General features: G+C 43.5%; 1 protein-coding gene across 1 annotated transcript in view; it reads left to right on the top strand.

Moving 5' to 3' along the window:
- LOC139406062 (voltage-gated delayed rectifier potassium channel KCNH8-like) overlaps window positions 1-17,298 on the top strand; it is a 190,651-nt gene that overhangs the window by 113,472 nt on the left and 59,881 nt on the right. The window contains exon 2 of the mRNA XM_071148525.1: window positions 11,357-11,590. Coding sequence (XP_071004626.1) covers window positions 11,357-11,590 — 234 coding nt within the window. The remainder of the gene's footprint in view (window positions 1-11,356; window positions 11,591-17,298) is intronic.

Consider the following 17,298-nt stretch of genomic DNA (forward strand, 5'->3'; position numbering starts at 1 on the left):
TCCCTTCTCTTGTGAGCAGACACACGCACACGGACGCATGAACATACACACACACGCAACACACACACAGCAGCTCAGGCCAGCCAGCTTGGTAATAAGACTGCCAAACCCACACCCGCCCTGCACTCACCAGCCGCTCAGTGCTGAGAAATTGCTTGCTGTCTAATGTCCAAACCCCAGTTTTACACATATTTCTATTTTTTTTAACAAGCTTCAAACTGAAAAAGGCCACATTCTGTGGTGGCAGTGAATGTTGTTTTGGTTTTCAAAGCAGATGCCCATGGTTTAGGGACGTTGCATTGAATACTGTTGGATGACACTACATATCTGCATGAATTCCCTCTCTCTCACACACAAGCACAAACATACTGACATTTAGCACCGTAGCAGACTCACCCATGAGGTGTGTGTGTGTGTGTGTGTGTGTGTGTGTGTGTGTGTGTGTGTGTGTGTGTGTGTGTGTGTGTGTGTGTGTGTGTGTGTGTGTGTGTGTGTGTGTGTGTGTGTGTGTGTGTGTGTGTGTGTGTGTGTGTGTGTGTGTCTGTGTGTGTGTGTGTCTGTGTGTGTGTGTGTGTGTAAGAAAGATGCACTCTCCATGTTCAAACAACCCTTCCCCTTGCTTTCAAAACTGCTGCAGAGAGATCCTTCAAAGGCACTTCTATTACCAGGCAAACCAGATAACTAGCCAGTCCTGCAACAGGCATTAGCCATACACACACACATACACACACACACACACACACACACACATACACACACACAGACATACACACAGACACACACACAGACACACACACATACACACACGGCTCATATCATATTTCCCTACGCACAATCACATTCTGCACACAGTGAATACAGAGGAACGCAACAGCTCAAATAAGCAAGAGAAATGACAGTCCATAATTACTTTAAGACATGAAGGTCAGTCAATACGGAACATTTCAAGAACTTTGAAAGTTTCTTCAAGTGCAGTCGCAAAAACCATCAAGCGCTATGATGAAACTGGCTCTCATGAGGACCGCCACAGGAATGGAAGACCCAGAGTTACCTCTGCTGCAGAGGATAAGTTCATTAATGTTACCAGCCACAGAAATTGCAGGCCAAATAAATGCTTCACAGAGTTCAAGTAACAGACACATCTCAACATCAACTGTTCAGAGGAGACTGTGAATCAGGCCTTCATGGTTGAATTGCTGCAAAGAAACCACTACTAAAGGACATCAATCGATTAAGAGACTTGTTTGGGCCAAGAAACACAAGTAATGGACATTAGACTGGTGGAAATGTGTTCCAACCTCTGTGTCTTTGAGAGATGAAGAGTAAGTGAACAGTTGATCTCTGCATGTGTGGTTCCCACCGTGAAGCATGGAGGAGGAGGTGTGATGGTGTGGGGGTGCTTTGCTGATGACACCGTCAGTGATTTATTTAGAATTCAAGGCTCACTTAACCAGCATGGCTACCACAGCATTCTGCAGTGATACGCCATCACAACTGGTTTGCGGTTAGTGGGACTATCATTTGTTTTTCAACAAGACAATGACCCAACACACCTCCAGACTGTGTAAGGGCTGTTTGACCAAGAAGGAGAGTGATGAAGTGCAGCATCAGATGACCTGGCCTCCACAATCTCCCGACCTCAACCCAATTGAGATGGTTTTGGATGAGTTGGACCGCAGAGTGAAGGAAAAGCAGCCAACAAGTGCTCAGCATATGTGGGAACTCCTTCAAGACTGATGGAAAAGCATTCCAGGCAAAACTGTTTGAGAGAATGCCAAGAATGTGCACAGCTGTCATCAAGGCAAAGGGTGGCTACTTTGAAGAACCTAAAAAACAAAATATATTTTGATTTGTTTAACACTTTTTTGGTTACTACATGATTCCATATGTTATTTCATAGTTTTGATGTCTTCACTATTATTCTACATTATAGAAAATAGTAGAAATAAAGAAAAACCCTTGAATGACTATAGTAGATGTGTCCAAACTTTTGACTGGTACTGTACATGTCAATACAGACACACAACAAGTAGGTCACACGGGGGAGAGGCGTTGTGCTGTGAGTTGTTGTTTTATTTGTTTTTAGAGACTGGTATGCATAGTATTAATATTAGCCCTCTGATTACAATGAAGACCAAAACGCGCCGCTCTGTTCTGGACCAGCTGCAGCTTAACAAGATCCTTCTTTGCAGCGCTTGACCATATGACTGGGCAATAATCAAGATAAGATAAAACTAGAGCCTGCAGGACTGGCTTTGTGGAGTGTGGTGTCAAAAAGCAGAGCATCTTTTTTTATTACAGACATACTTCTCCCCGTCTTTACAACCATTGAATCTATATGCTTTGACCATGACAGTTTACAATCTAAGGTAACGCCATGTAATTAGGTCTCAACTTGTTCAACAGATTCATCTAGAACTTAGGGAATGGAGATGCTCCTCATTACACAAATGAGACCAACACATATTTTTCTATCTTCAACATAGGAATCAGTACAAAACATTTTGTATGGTCTCTTATACACGATTTTAGGCCCAGCATTTGGAACTTTGGCTTTTCTAGATATGGCCACTACATTATGGTCAGTACATCCAATAGGTACGGATACAGCTTTAGAACAGAGTTCTGCAGTATTGTTAAAAATGTGATCAATACATGTGGATGATATAGTTCCTGTACTGTTTGTGAAGACCCTTATAGGTTGATTCATAACCTGAACCAGATTACAGGCACTGGTTTCAGTAAGCAGCTTCCTCTTGAGCAGACAGCTACATGAAAACCAGTCTATTTTCAGGCCACTTAGAAAATAGATCTCTCTTAACATCACACACATTATCAAGCATTGCACACATACACCCCAAAATAATAGGCTTTAGATTAGGCAGATGAGCATGCAACCACAACGGCTATTTTTTGGGTAATTTCCTGGGTATCTTATCGGAGATAGACATAATATAAAAATATTACAATAAATCAGCATGTAAAGAACCTTGTTCAGCTAATAGTCAATCAGGCACTGAGTGCCAGTTGCTGTGTGTGTGTGTGTGTGTGTGTGTGTGTGTGTGTGTGTGTGTGTGTGTGTGTGTGTGTGTGTGTGTGTGTGTGTGTGTGTGTGTGTGTGTGTGTGAGATTTGGGGCTGAAGCTACTGACCCAGAAGCTTGGCTCTTTTACTACACCCAGGCGTTTGGGACGGAGGATGGACAATTAGCCTGTCGTAGTGGATGTAAGCAATGTCCCCACGCTCTCTGGCAGCTTTCATGGCTGGGATAAGTTCTTTCCGCCTCTGGCACACAGCTTCCGAGTAGTGTGTCGATTCCTCTCAAGGTCTTGGACTCTCTCCAGAACAGCCATCTTGTCCTTGAACCTTAGGAACTTGACCACTATCGGCCTGGGTCTGTCACCTGAGCTGGTTACAGGTTTTCCAGTCCGTGGGAGCGCTCCACCTCAATCTTCCTATGATCCATCTGCAGCTTTTCACTGATAGTTATTCTCACTTTCTCATCAGACTCCGTCCAGTTGTTATGTGGAGGCTCTGGCATGCCATCCACAACAATGTTATTCGGTCTGGACTGTCCCTCTAGATAGTCTGTTTTCCCAGTCTTTGTTAATAATGATTCACAGACTGTGCTGATGTCATCTCTTGTGGACTTACAGTTTGTTGTCATCTTGCTGCAATCCTCTTTCAGGACATCCACCTCTCCCTGGTAGAACTGCAAACTGTTCTTAAGGTCTTGAACCTCACTGGTCAGCTCGTTCATTATTTTGTTCATTAAATCCACCGTTATTTGGACAAAGCTCGTTAAGCTCTTTTCCTGTTGCTGTAATAACTGCCTGTACGCACATATTTGTGGATTTAAAAGATTACTCACCTGTGATAGAGAAACGCTGTTCTCTCCATTGGCTTTGGGTGGCATGGGAGCAGCGTAGGCTAACGCTGGTACTCTATGCAGTTCAAGCCCTAGGACAAGTCGCAGGGCAGATGGAAAACAGCAAAAGCAGGGATTTAAACAGCCACAAGCCTGGGACCATCCGCAGTCCCAGCCACAAGGGCTAACTGCGTTGTGGGCTGTGTTCAAGCTGTCAAGGAAGCATAACTAGCTTGATAGCAGTGATGCTAGCAGACCAAGCAGCTTCAGACTTTTGGTTTGTAAGATCCTAGGAGAGATAGTAGCGGTTCCAGCATCTGAGGCCACGCGTCACAGGCTCCAATTTCAACAGGTAGATTATTTGAATTAAACTCCGTCAGGAAAACACTTGTTTTGAAATGTTCAAAACAACAAACTAAGCCCTCTCGTTCCACGTTCAGGACGCTGATCTAGTTTTCCATCCTTGTCATTTAACCAGGGACTAATTAGTGAACCTGTGTAACCTGGTCTGTGTGACTTCCATCAATGTTCACACAGCCAACCTAGCAAATCAAACAGAGACTACAGACTAGACCTCTCAGACTTTTTACTTGTGGGTTTGACATGGAACACAAAACAACATCATTGAGATGTGCAGAAAGAGAGACCCTGCTATTAAACTTCCTGGCCACTGGGGGCACTGTCACCATACCCATGTATACTGGACACTGTCTAGAGGCTCTCAAACTGAAGGAGAATGCTAATATCTAGTGTCTGATTATAATTTCAGTCATGTAGCACGCCATAGCACACAGGCACATGCATGGGCATGGGCTCCCGAGTGGCGCAGTGCTCTGAGGCACTGCATCTCACTTCTAGAGGTGTCACTACAGACCCTGGTTCGATCCCGGGCTGTATCACAACCGGCTGTGATTGGGAGTCCCATAGGGCGGCACACAATTGGCCCAGCGTCGTTAGGGTTTGGCCGGGGCAGGCCAAGAATTTCTTCTTAACTGACTTGCTAAATAAAGTTAAATAAAGGTTCACTGCAGAAGCATACATCTGCAAACAGAGTCATGTTATATAGGCTATGCTGAGGAGATCAGAGATCTGGATTCTGAGTGACTGCAGGAGAGGGTTGTCTTTGGAGAGTGAGTCAACAGCACTTCACCATGCCTCTCCGCTACCACTTGCTGTCACGCTGACTACATTTCTATGACTACTTGATTAACAGAGAGAGAGAGAGGAGCCAGTGTCTTCATGTTACATAGCCCTCAAGTGTCTCTGTGTGCACACGTCCGTAATGCAGGCCCAAAGACTCGGTTATGAAAGCATACTGAACAAAAATATGAACGCAACATACTGCAATTTCAAAGAGTTACAGTTCATATAAGGAAATCAGTCAATTGAAATAAATTCATTAGGCCCTAATCTATGGATTTCACATGACTGGGCAGTGGTGAAGCCAGGCCCAGCCAATCAGAATGAGTTTTTCCCCACAAAATGGCTTTAGTACAGACAGAAATACTCCTTGGGCAATCTGGCATTGTGTTGTATGATAAAACTGCTTATTTTAGAGTGGCCTTTAATTGTCCCCAGCAGAAGGTGCACCTGTGTAATGATCATGCTGTTTAATCAGCTTCTTGATATGCCACACCTGTCAGGTGAATGGATTATCTTGGCGAAGGAGAAATGCTCACTAACAGGGATTTAAACAAATGTTTGCACAGAATTTGAAAGAAATAAGCTTTTTGTGCATATGAAAAATGGGACCAGCACTTTACATGTTGCCTTGATATTTTTGTTCAGTGTAAATAAATAAAACCAAATCTGCTTCCCAAGCAGTTCAGACAGCCACACGGGTTCCCCCCTCTGTTGCATCAAATGGTCCGTGACAAAGCGTTAGATAAAAAGTCATATCATGTGTAAAAAAGGGGCCTGGGTCATACAGTCCATGTATTGAATACATATTTCATGCAGTCTTTGAGAACTAAGTTGTGATTAACATTCCACGGGTTATATATAACTCTGGGCAGGCTTGTACCAGCAGCAGCAAAGTGGATGCTTCAAAACTGTTATTTCATTTATTTGCCAATTTTGATTAAATCTTGCACGGCCTTCACGGGTCACTGTCCCAACACTGATTATTAATGTCTAGACTAAACTAGCTAGGGGTGTTTCAATTTGTTTATTATTAACACGTAGACCTACTTATCAATGTAGGACACATACAGGCACACACACACACACACACACACACACAAATAATCCCCCCCCCCCCCCACACACACAAATACCCTGTGGATTTCCACCTTGTTGTTTCTCGTGACAACCTTTCAATTGCCATTTTAAAAACCTAATTTCTCACTTGTCACCATCTGAAGTACAGTGCTTTGATTTCAGAGCCTGGACAATACTAAGGGGGCTGTTGCCAGGAGCCTTAGAGCCTCACTGCACTGGTGCTACTGTTCATACGTATTCATTCATTCAGTCAACTGTTGCCCAGAGCACAAGTGGATCGCTCAATTGACAATTTGATGAGATTGGGGGTGGTGGCTTTTCTCATTGACATTGTAACGGCCTTCTACTCCAATCTTTATATCAAAGAGCAAAGAGAGCTCTGACAAATAACAAGATACAGGTTCTTTGATTTGGAATGTACAGGCAAGTTGCAAAGTAGGGATGAAACCCAACAAACATGGGTTTCATCAAGAGTGGCTCAGAGTCTCTGGCATAGCTGGACAACTGAACTATTGTCCTTCATTTGGACTCTGCATAGTGAACAGGGACAGTCACACAGTGACTCAACTCCCATGTCCCTCAGAACTGACAGTAAGAGACAAGACCCTCATGAAAATAATATTATAAGGAAAAAGAGGGCAGAGCAGTGAGCGGTATCACAGGGAATGTTAGAGACATTCATTACTCCAGTATATGTCTGAACCGCTATCACATGTCTGAACCGCTATCACACTAAGGTGTCTATAATGAGGAGAAGGAGAGATGGGGGGAGAGGTAGAGAGTGAGTGGGGGAGAGGTAGAGAGAATGAGAGAGATGAAGAGACAGAGGGAGAGGGGGTGGAGGGAGGGAGGGAGAGAGAGAGAGAGGAAGAGAAAGTGGGTGGGAGAGAGGAAGAGAAAGAGGGTGGGAGAGAAACAGCGATAGAGGAAGATAAAAATAGACAAAGATAGAAAGGGGGGAGGCATCAGAAAGAAAGAAAATCAGGAGAAAAAAAGAGAGATCTGGACTCTGATCAATGCAATCAGCAGGTCTGGCTTTTTAATATGGGAACTGTATCCAGGCAACGGCTAGCAAGAAGCAAAAAGTAATCAAAGTAAACAAGTAGAGGCTGATTGTTTATAAAGAAACCAATGTCTAAATTTTTACTCGACCGTCTCAAAGTGCCGTGTGAGCTGTTTTGATGTGAATTTGCTGTTAAACACGTTATGAAAGAGAGTGGCCACACACATTCCCATGTCTCTCCAGAGATAAAGAAGCAAAGCGAGAGGATTTACCGCCCACCTGATCTCGCCTGCCTTCAGTCATTGAGGACATGCATTTCCATTCTTAAAACGGTCACTCGGCTATCTTGTCAATATAATAGATCATCTTTGGTCTCTCCTAGTTGCCATTATTGTTAGCGTAGCATAGTATCCTGTGGACCCACAGGAAGAAGGCAATATATTGTTTCGCAATAAACTCAGGTAGCTGATTCCTGTGCAGTTATCCATCAATCAGTGAATTGAACCAGAAGAATTGAACCAGCAGGAGATGTTAAATGAGCTTTCAAGGAAGTGAGAAGAGAATTGGCCACTTGCCAGGAAACGATTAAGAGAGTGATTAAGAGAATGCAATGGATTTCCTCATTGACTGATGAGTGGGCTGATCTCTTGAACAGTACTTAAAGTGGAACTGACAGCATTTTAGCAAGATGAAATCTTATTAAATTCTGTTCATATACACCTCCAGAGAGAATTACACATTTTAAAACATGGTCTGATAAGCAAGCACTTAAATATGGTCATTTTCACATTTTCATAAATTCTTAGAAAGTTTGGGAATGATGGCCTTTATACGGGCCGGCCATCCTTCACTTTGAACTGGACTGTGTGTTTACAGGCAGTTGTGACTTTAGAACACATTTGCTAAAAGCCACAAAATACACCTGAATGTATTTCTGCAAATATGTAAACACCACGGTAGTTCTATTGATCAAACAACCCTGAAAAGGTAGGCTCTCTCTCCCACAGTTATGCACATCAACATCAACAACTAATGCTAGCCAGAGCAAGATGAGCTAAAAATCTAACGAAGAAACATTAGATAAACCCTTTCAAACCTTTTCAGCTAGTAAGCCGTCAAAATTGCACTGATAAACGTCCTTCTGCAGCTTGCCTGCCAATGCATGCTTGTCCCAACCAAGCACTCAAGCAAACTGGCTAAATTTGGCTAGTTTGCTAGCTAGCTACTTCCAGATGCAAATGAGAGAACAACTCACTCTGACCATTTTACTCGCCGTAGTAGAGCTGGTTATGCTGTTTACATGTTAGAGCGTTCGTGATTAACTATGACTTTTTTTGCCTACGTTTACTGAAACCGGTCATATTCAGCAGGTGTTGCACGTTAGTAAATTCATCCGTTTTTCTGCGCTCTGGCATACTCAGATGAGAGTGCTCTGAAATCGGAGTGGATAGCCAGAGTGAATTTACGAACGCAAGCGATATGCTAACTGGACAGCAATCATTCAAGTTCTTGCTAGCTAACCAAATAACACCTGCATCTCTAGCTATGTAGAGCCAGCAAAAACATGAAGAGGAAAAGTCAGTCACTCACCCATGCATCCAATGAAATGACATCCTTCTAGCAGCTAGCTAGGTGGCTAACGTTAGGCTCCATGTTTTTAGCCTCCAACATAAATAGACTATTAACTACATTACACCTGACTTGTGATCTGATCATTGCCCTTGCTAGTTTGATTGTATTGACATTTCCAGCCTTAGTTACATTAGTCAGTTTTTGCCCAAAATATTGATGAGTCATTAAAAATGAGTCATTGAAACTGAAACAGTGCATCTCGAATGGAGGCAGCAATCAATGCACTAGGCCATCTGATTTACAACCTAATAGCAATATTCTTTGGACTACCAAGAAATGTATTGGTGGATTATATTAATTATGCATTGAACTGCATCCATCTATTCTCCCAACAATGCCTTACTTTACTTCATGGAACGTTGAATCAAATAGAACCTATTTTTAAAACCTCTTATATAGTTGCTTTTGTAGCATAAACTGATAATTTTATGTTTTTGACTGATGTTATGATTGTATGTTTGTTTCATACCTGCAAAGTTATTAAAACACTGTCTGTTCAACTTTAACCTACACACTCACATGTGTACACACACAGTTTCTCTCTCCCATGTACACACCTGTTGCATGATCAGTGTTGCACTGTGCTGGCTAAATCATTGAGGGCCATCTGGCTGTACTCCAGAGGCTGTGAGTGTTCAGCGTGCCCCCAGGGAGGTCTAGCCCAGCCAGCCCATACAGGCCTAATGCTCCAACCACACTGAGCCCAAATGGCACCCTATGATCTTTATAGTGCACTGCTTTTCCCCTCCCCTATATGTCAAAAGCAGTGCACTCTTGGGGTGCCATTTTGGACGCACACTGGGAGATATGAGGAGACCACACAACCCTAACCGGCTTACACACACACACACACACACACACACACACACACACACACACACACACACACACACAACCCTAACCGGCGTACACACACACACACACACACACACACACACACACACACACACACACACACACACACACACACACACACACCCTAACCGGCTTACACACACACACACACACACACACACAATCCTAACCGGCTTACACACATACACACACACACACACAACCCTAACCGACTTACACACACACACACACACACACACACACACACACACACACACACACACACACACAACCCTAACCGGCTTACACACACACACACACACACACAACCCTAACCGACTTACACACATACACACACAACCCTAACCGGCTTACACACACACACACACACACAACCCTAACCGGCTTACACACACACACACACAACCCTAACCGGCTTACACACACACACACACACACACACACACACACACACACACACACACACACACACACACACACACACACACACACACACACACACACACACTCTCTCTGTCTCTCTCTCTCTCTCTCCATCTCCATACACATACAGTACATTCATCATCACCCCCTTCCCACACAAACACCCCCTTCTCACACATAGTCAGGTGTGTTGACATCCTGTTTATGTTCATCTCTCAGTGATTTGATTAGTTCCCTCCTTCGTTCTTCCCACTCATCATTACAGCAGTCAAATCAACTGCGTGCCTCAATTGAACATCTACCACCTACCATCTACCATCTACCATCTGCACATAGAGTACACAGCAGAATACAGCAATCTCCCCTCCAGAAACATTACACCATTAAATATTTACAAAAGTATCTCCCAGAGGAGCCTTGCGATTGATGGATCAATATGAATAACCGGACAGTAAGCAATAAATACTCAAGGGGAATATTTGTCCATCTCGATTGCCGCGGGCTCCAATTGAAAAGGTGAATAGAATATAGAAGGGACAGATCAAATGTACTATTCAACCTAACACACACACACCCAAAGAGACAGGCATGCAGGATTCAGAGCGTGAAACTAGACACACACACACACACTCACAGACACAAAGACAGAGAAACACACACGCGCACACACACACACACACACACACACACACACACACACACAAAGACAGACACAAAGACAGAGAAACACACACGCGCACACACACACACACACACACACACACACACACACACACACACATAGACAGACACAAAGACAGAGAAACACACAAGCACACACACACTCCCTCTCCCGCATCTCCACAATGAAAGACCAGACCCATCAACACAACAAATGGAGGTTCAAGTTGGGGCATGTTTGTCCCTACATGAGACATTGTTAGTGACAGAAAACCAAATCTGTTCTGGCTTTTACATGAAACTGTAATGAAAGAACAGGACATTTTGGCATGTCTGTCTACAGTACATTGGGCCATCCCCTCATGTCTCTCTTTCTCAGTCTGTCTGAAGTTATGGGTTGCTGCCCCAGCTCTTTCTCTTTTGGTTTTCCTGGAGCACAGTGATGTCCCAATACGAAGAGAAAAGTTGTTGGAATGAAAATGAACCTGAAACTCAAATGAGCCGAGCTGATAATTAGTCATTTCAGAGCTATACAAAATGTCCCTTGTGTCATCTTCTTAGTTTTATAACCCCTCTCTCTTCTTTCTCTGTCCCTCTCATTCCCTCTTCCTCCTTCCCTCTCTCTCCCACTCTCCCTCGACCTCCCCCTCCCTCCCTTTATTCCTCCCCTCCCTCTCTCTCCCCCTTCTACTACAGACAGTAACTTTGTCCTGGGTAACGCCCAGGTACAGTCCCTCTACCCCATCGTCTACTGTTCTGACGGCTTCTGTGAGCTGACCGGCTACGCCCGCGCCGAACTGATGCAGAAGAGCTGCGCATGTCATTTCCTGTACGGGCCGGAGACCAGCGACCAGCTGACGGCGAAGATCCAGGGGGCATTGGACGACAGGGGGGAATTTAAGAGTGAGCTGGTGTTCTACAAGAAGGGAGGTGAGAGACTCAGAGACAGGGGGTGCCCCTAGGGCTCTGGTCAAAACTAGTGCACTATATAGGGAATACTGGGCCATTTCAGACACATCCAGAGAGACTGAGCTGGTGTTCTACAGACTCAAGCCTCATTTATATCTGCTGCTAACATGCGTCCTTTGTCCTGATCTTATCCACATTATAATAGTGCCCACATTGTAGCCGTTGCATCTACACATGGTAGTAAAATGTGTCTCTTATCTGGCCACTGTGTCCTCATTGTGACCAGACATCCTGGTTCCTCTATGTATGCAAATTATTTGACAGATATTCCTTTAAAATAATATGTATTTATTTATTTGAAGATACATATTGATGCCATAAGTCAATGGTGACACACCTGTCAATGATTTGGAATAATGATGGTTTAAATGGTTTCCAGATCCGTCTACACTTGTAAGATACCCAGGCAGAACGCATCTGACTACCTCTAGATGGCAACCAGATCACAATGTGTATTTTAATCATCTAAACCTGCCTACAAATGTGGGCATAAATCAAAATGTGGATCAGGACAAAAACACCCATGTTAGAACCAGGTATAAACGGGGCTTAAGTCTTTTAATCCTCACTGTCTAATAAAACACTTTGTGTGTTTATTTCCAAATACATTTTTTCATCATTTATTTCCATGAGCCTTCATTTTGCCATTGAAATGCTCAGTCTGAATGTTTGGGCGTGTTGATACAAATGTAAATATATTTACACTACCGTTCAAAGGTTTGGGGTCACTTAGAATGTCCTTGTTTTTGAAAGAAAGAAAGATATTTTATTGAATATTTACATAGGCGTACAGAGGCCCATTATCAGCAACCATCACTCCTGTGTTCCAATGGCACGTTGTGTTAGCTAATCCAAGTTTATCATTTTAAAAGGCTAATTGATCATTAGAAAACCCTTTGTTAGCACAGCTGAAAACTGTTGTCCTGATTTAAGAAGCAATAAAACTGACCTTCTTTAGACTAGTTGAGTATCTGGAGCATGAGCATTTCTGGGTTCGATTATAGGCTCAAAAAATGGCCAGAAACAAATAACTATTCTCCTGAAACTTGTCCGTCTATTCTTGTTCTGAGAAATGAAGGCTATTCCATGCGAGAAATTTCAAAGAAACTGAAGATCACGTACAACGCGGTGTACTACTCCCTTCACAGCACAGTGCAATCTGACTCTAACCAAAATAGAAAGAGGAGTGGGAGGCCCTGGTGCACAACTGAGCAAGAGGACAAGTACATTAGAGTGTCTAGTTTGAGAAACAGTCCTCAACTGGCAGCTTCATTAAATAGTACCCGTAAAACACCAGTCTCAACGTCAACAGTGAAGAGGCGACTCTGGGATGCTGTCCTAAGTGACCCCAAACTTTTGAACGGTAATGTACATACACAGCCCTGATTGACAGATAGGATCATCTAGACCAGTGGTTCTCAATCCTGGTCCCAGGGAAAATGTGCACCCCTTTAGTCTGTACTAAAACCTACACTGCTTACCCCTTCAAAGTAGCCGGATACAGGGCATTCGGAAAATATTCTGACCCCTTGACTTTTTCCAGATTTTCTTACGTTACAGCCTTATTTTAAAATATATATATTTTTTAAAGACATCCTCATCAATCTACACACTATACCCCATTATGACAAAGCGAAAATAGGGTTTAACATTTTTAGCAAATACAGAAGTATTCAGACCCTTTGCTGTGAGACTTGAAATTGAGCTCAGGTGCATCTTGTTTTCATTGATCATCCTTGAGATGTTTCTACAAGTTGATTGGAGTCCACCTGTTGTAAATTCAATTGATTGGACATGATTTGAAAAGGCACACACCTGTCTATATAAAGCCACACAGCTGACAGATTAGGAAAAACCATGCCATAAGGTTGAAGGAATTTTCCGTTGAGCTCTGAGACAGGATTGGGTCGAGGCACAGATCTGGGGAAGGGTACCAAAAAATATATGCGATTTTGAAGGTCCCCAAGACCTTTTACCTCCTTTTTATCCCCAATTTCTTGGTAGTTACTATCTTGTCTCATCGCTACAACTCCCGTACGGGCTCGGGAGAGATGAAGGTCGAAAGCCATGCGTCTCCCAAAACACAACCCAACCGCACTGCTTCTTAACACAGCGCGCATCCAACCCGGAAGCCAGCCGCACCAATGCGTCACAGGAAACACCGTGCACCTGGCGACCTGGTTAGCGTGCACTGCGCCCGGCCCGCCACAGGAGTCGCTAGTGCGCAATGAGACAAGGATATCCCTACCGGCCAAACCCTCCCTAACGACGCTAGGCCAATTGTGCGTCGCACCACGGACCTCCCGGTCGCGGCCTGCTGCGACAGAGCCTGGGCTCAAACCCAGAGTCTCTGGTGGCACAGCTAGAACTGCGATGCAGTGCCTTAGACCACTGCACCACCCGGAAGGGCCTCCATCATTCTTAAATGGAAGAAGTTTGGAACCACCAAGACTCTTCCTAGAGCTGGCCGCCCGGCCATACGGAGCAATCAGGGGAGAAGGACCTTGGTCAGGGAGGTGACCAAGAATCCAATGGATTCAGAGTTCCTATGTGGAGATGGGAGAACCTTCCAGAAAGAAAACCATCTCTGCAGCACTCCACCAATCAGGCCAGACAGAAGCCACTCCTCCAGTGAAAGGCACATGACAGCCCGCTTGGAGTTTGCCAAAAGGCACTTAAAGGACTCTCAGACAATGCGAAACAAGGTTCTCTGGTCTGATGAAAGCAAGATTGAAATATTTGGCCTGAATCCCAAGCGTCACATCTGGAGGAATCCTGGCACCATTCTTACATGGTGGTGGCAGAATCATGCTGTGGGGATGTTTTTCAGCGGCAGTGACTTGCAGAATAGTCAGGATCGAGGGAAAGATGAACAAAGTACAGAGAGATCCTTGGTGAAAACCTTCTCCAGAGTACTCAGGACCTCAGACTGGGGCGAAGGTTTACCTTTCAACAGGACAACGACCCTAAGCACACAGCCAAGTGGCTTCGGGACAATTCTCTGAATGTCCTTGAAAGGCCCAGCCAGAGCCCGGACTTGAGCCCGATCTAACATCTCTGGAGAGACCTAAAAATCGCTGTGCAGCGATGCTCCCCATCCAACCTAACAGAGCTTGAGAGGATATGCGGAGAAGAATGGGAGGAACTTCCCAAATACCGGTGTGCCAAGCTTGTAACGTCTTACCCACAAAGACTCGAGGCTGTAATCACTGTCAAAGGTCCTCCATCAAAGTACTGAGGAAAGGGTCTGATATTTCAGTTGTATATATATATATATATATATATACAACTGAAATATATCACATATATATATATATATATATAGTGCCAGTCAGAAGTTTGGACACACCTACTCATTCAATGGTTTTTCTTTATTTGACTATTGTTTACATTTATCCAATTTATAACATAGTAAAAATAAAGAAAAACCCTGGAATGAGTAGGTGTGTTTTTTTGCCACATCTGTACATTTGCCAAATTGTCTAAAAAGCTGTTTTTGTTTTGTCATTATGGGATATTGTGTGTAGATTGATGAGGGAAAAAAATAAATGTAATCAATTTTAGAATAAGGCTGTAACGTAACAAAGTTTGGAAAAAGCCAAGGGGTCTGAATACTTTCCAAATGCACTGTGCATATGCAAATAAAGTTTGACTGGTTATTTGGTCAGAATAATCAGATCAGATTGTGGTGTCGTGCTGTGGGTCAAAAAGTCCATCCCAACTGAACAGACTGTACTGCCCCTTTATATCCGGAATCCATAATAGTGAAACAGCGATGTCCGTTTGCAATATTACAACAACAAAGATGTTACTGCAAGCAATGAAAACGTTTTTTTCCTCTCGGACATCATTTGACGCACTACAGAAGAGCACAATATATACGGTATATATATTTTACTACGCTACAAAACGCTCCTCAGATCTGCAACAACAACAACAACAACGGTGGTGGGGTGGCCAATGGCACTGTTTCCCTCTACTGCATGTTCCATCTTTAACCTGTTACTGGAGTGGGCTACATCAGGGTCACACAGACTGTTTCTTGTTAGTCTTAAACAAATCTACTTTCAAACAAAATATACACCTCACACACATGGTTATAGGCTTAAAAAAAGAAGACACCTGTACTTTGACAGATATAGAGTTGATATTTATTACATTTTGAGTTTGCATCTCAATATTACACTTTATATACATCACAGAAGACTAAAATATAACAAAACTGTTTGATATAGAAAAAAAATTATGATACATACAGTATGAATATGCCACCCATGAGGCCACAAGAGGGAGATTTCGTTCGGTACCCTATTTTATATATAGTGCACTACTTTTGGGCCTGGTTAGGGTTCTGGTCAAAAGTAGTGCACTAAAATAATAGGGAATAGGGGGCCATTTCAGATGCGTACAGAGAGACCCAGCCGGTGTTCTACAAGAAAGGAGGTGAGAGACAGTCAGTCACACCCTAGTAACCCACCTGGGCTTATTATAGCCTCTTGAGAATGAATCAGAGGCTAGGTGTAAATGAGGCCTGTGTGTGTGTGTGTGTGTGTGTGTGTGTGTGTGTGAGAGAGAGAGAGAGAGAGAGCAGGATAGATAGTAGGATAGATAGATAGATAGATAGATAGATAGATAGATAGATAGATAGATAGATAGAAAAATTGTGCCAATTTCTTACCTCAGTCCAATAACATGGTGACATTTTTTGTTGAATTCACGTTAGTTGAATTTAAATCAAAATTAGATGTTGAACTGACATCTGTGCCCAGTAGGAGAGATTGATGAGACGGATAGAGGCAACAAGGAACTGGTCCATAGGAGAGATAATATTTGACGAGAAGGACAAAACTGACATTGAAGAGAAGACCAAGTGGTTTTAGAGGAGAAAGGTAGAAGGCTAGCTTGGCTGGAGAGAGGGCTAGACGGATGCTATTGGAAGATATAAGCCTTAAAACAAAGAGAAGCACAGAAGAAATACCAATTAAAGGTTCATCCAAGCATTACTGGCCCTGCATATGCATACATTTGCATTTTCCAGGCTTCTGGGGCAGGGAAAGAAAATAATAAACACATTTAGTAAAGTTTTGTGAGTTCCATCATCAAGGCCTGGGACTGAAAGCAGTTAAAGATGATGAGATCATAAAAAACAGAAGAAGTGTTTATGTGTATGTGAGTTTTTGTGAGAATGTGTGTGTGTGTGTGTGTGTGTGTGTGTGTGTGTGTGTGTGTGTGTGTGTGTCCATGTGTGTGACAGTGTATGCTTGTGTTCTCACATCCCTCCTTTATCCCCATGTATGAACACAACACAACCTGAGCCTTCAGAACAGTTCAAGGTTTATTAGAGACATGCTCCGGAACTTTGGTGACTAGTACATCTTTTTCAACCCTCTCACTTTGGGCTGGATGTCTCAATGTGTAGTTCATACATGCATCATCTATGAGCAGAATTACTGTCTTACCTCAATTAGCCACGAAATTCCTAATTTGAAAGCAACTATTTTATGGAAGCTGTGCAGCCCCATGTTCCCTACACGTGTGCCAGCCCCATGTTCCCTACACGTGCGCCAGCCCCATGTTCCCTACACGTGCGCCAGCCCCATGTTCCCTACACGTGCGCCAGCCCCATGTTCCCTACACTTGCGCCAGCCCCATGATCCCTACACGTGCGC

Source organism: Oncorhynchus clarkii, chromosome 3, assembly GCF_045791955.1.
Source record: "Oncorhynchus clarkii lewisi isolate Uvic-CL-2024 chromosome 3, UVic_Ocla_1.0, whole genome shotgun sequence".
In the NCBI taxonomy this organism is placed as follows: Eukaryota; Metazoa; Chordata; class Actinopteri; order Salmoniformes; family Salmonidae; genus Oncorhynchus; species Oncorhynchus clarkii.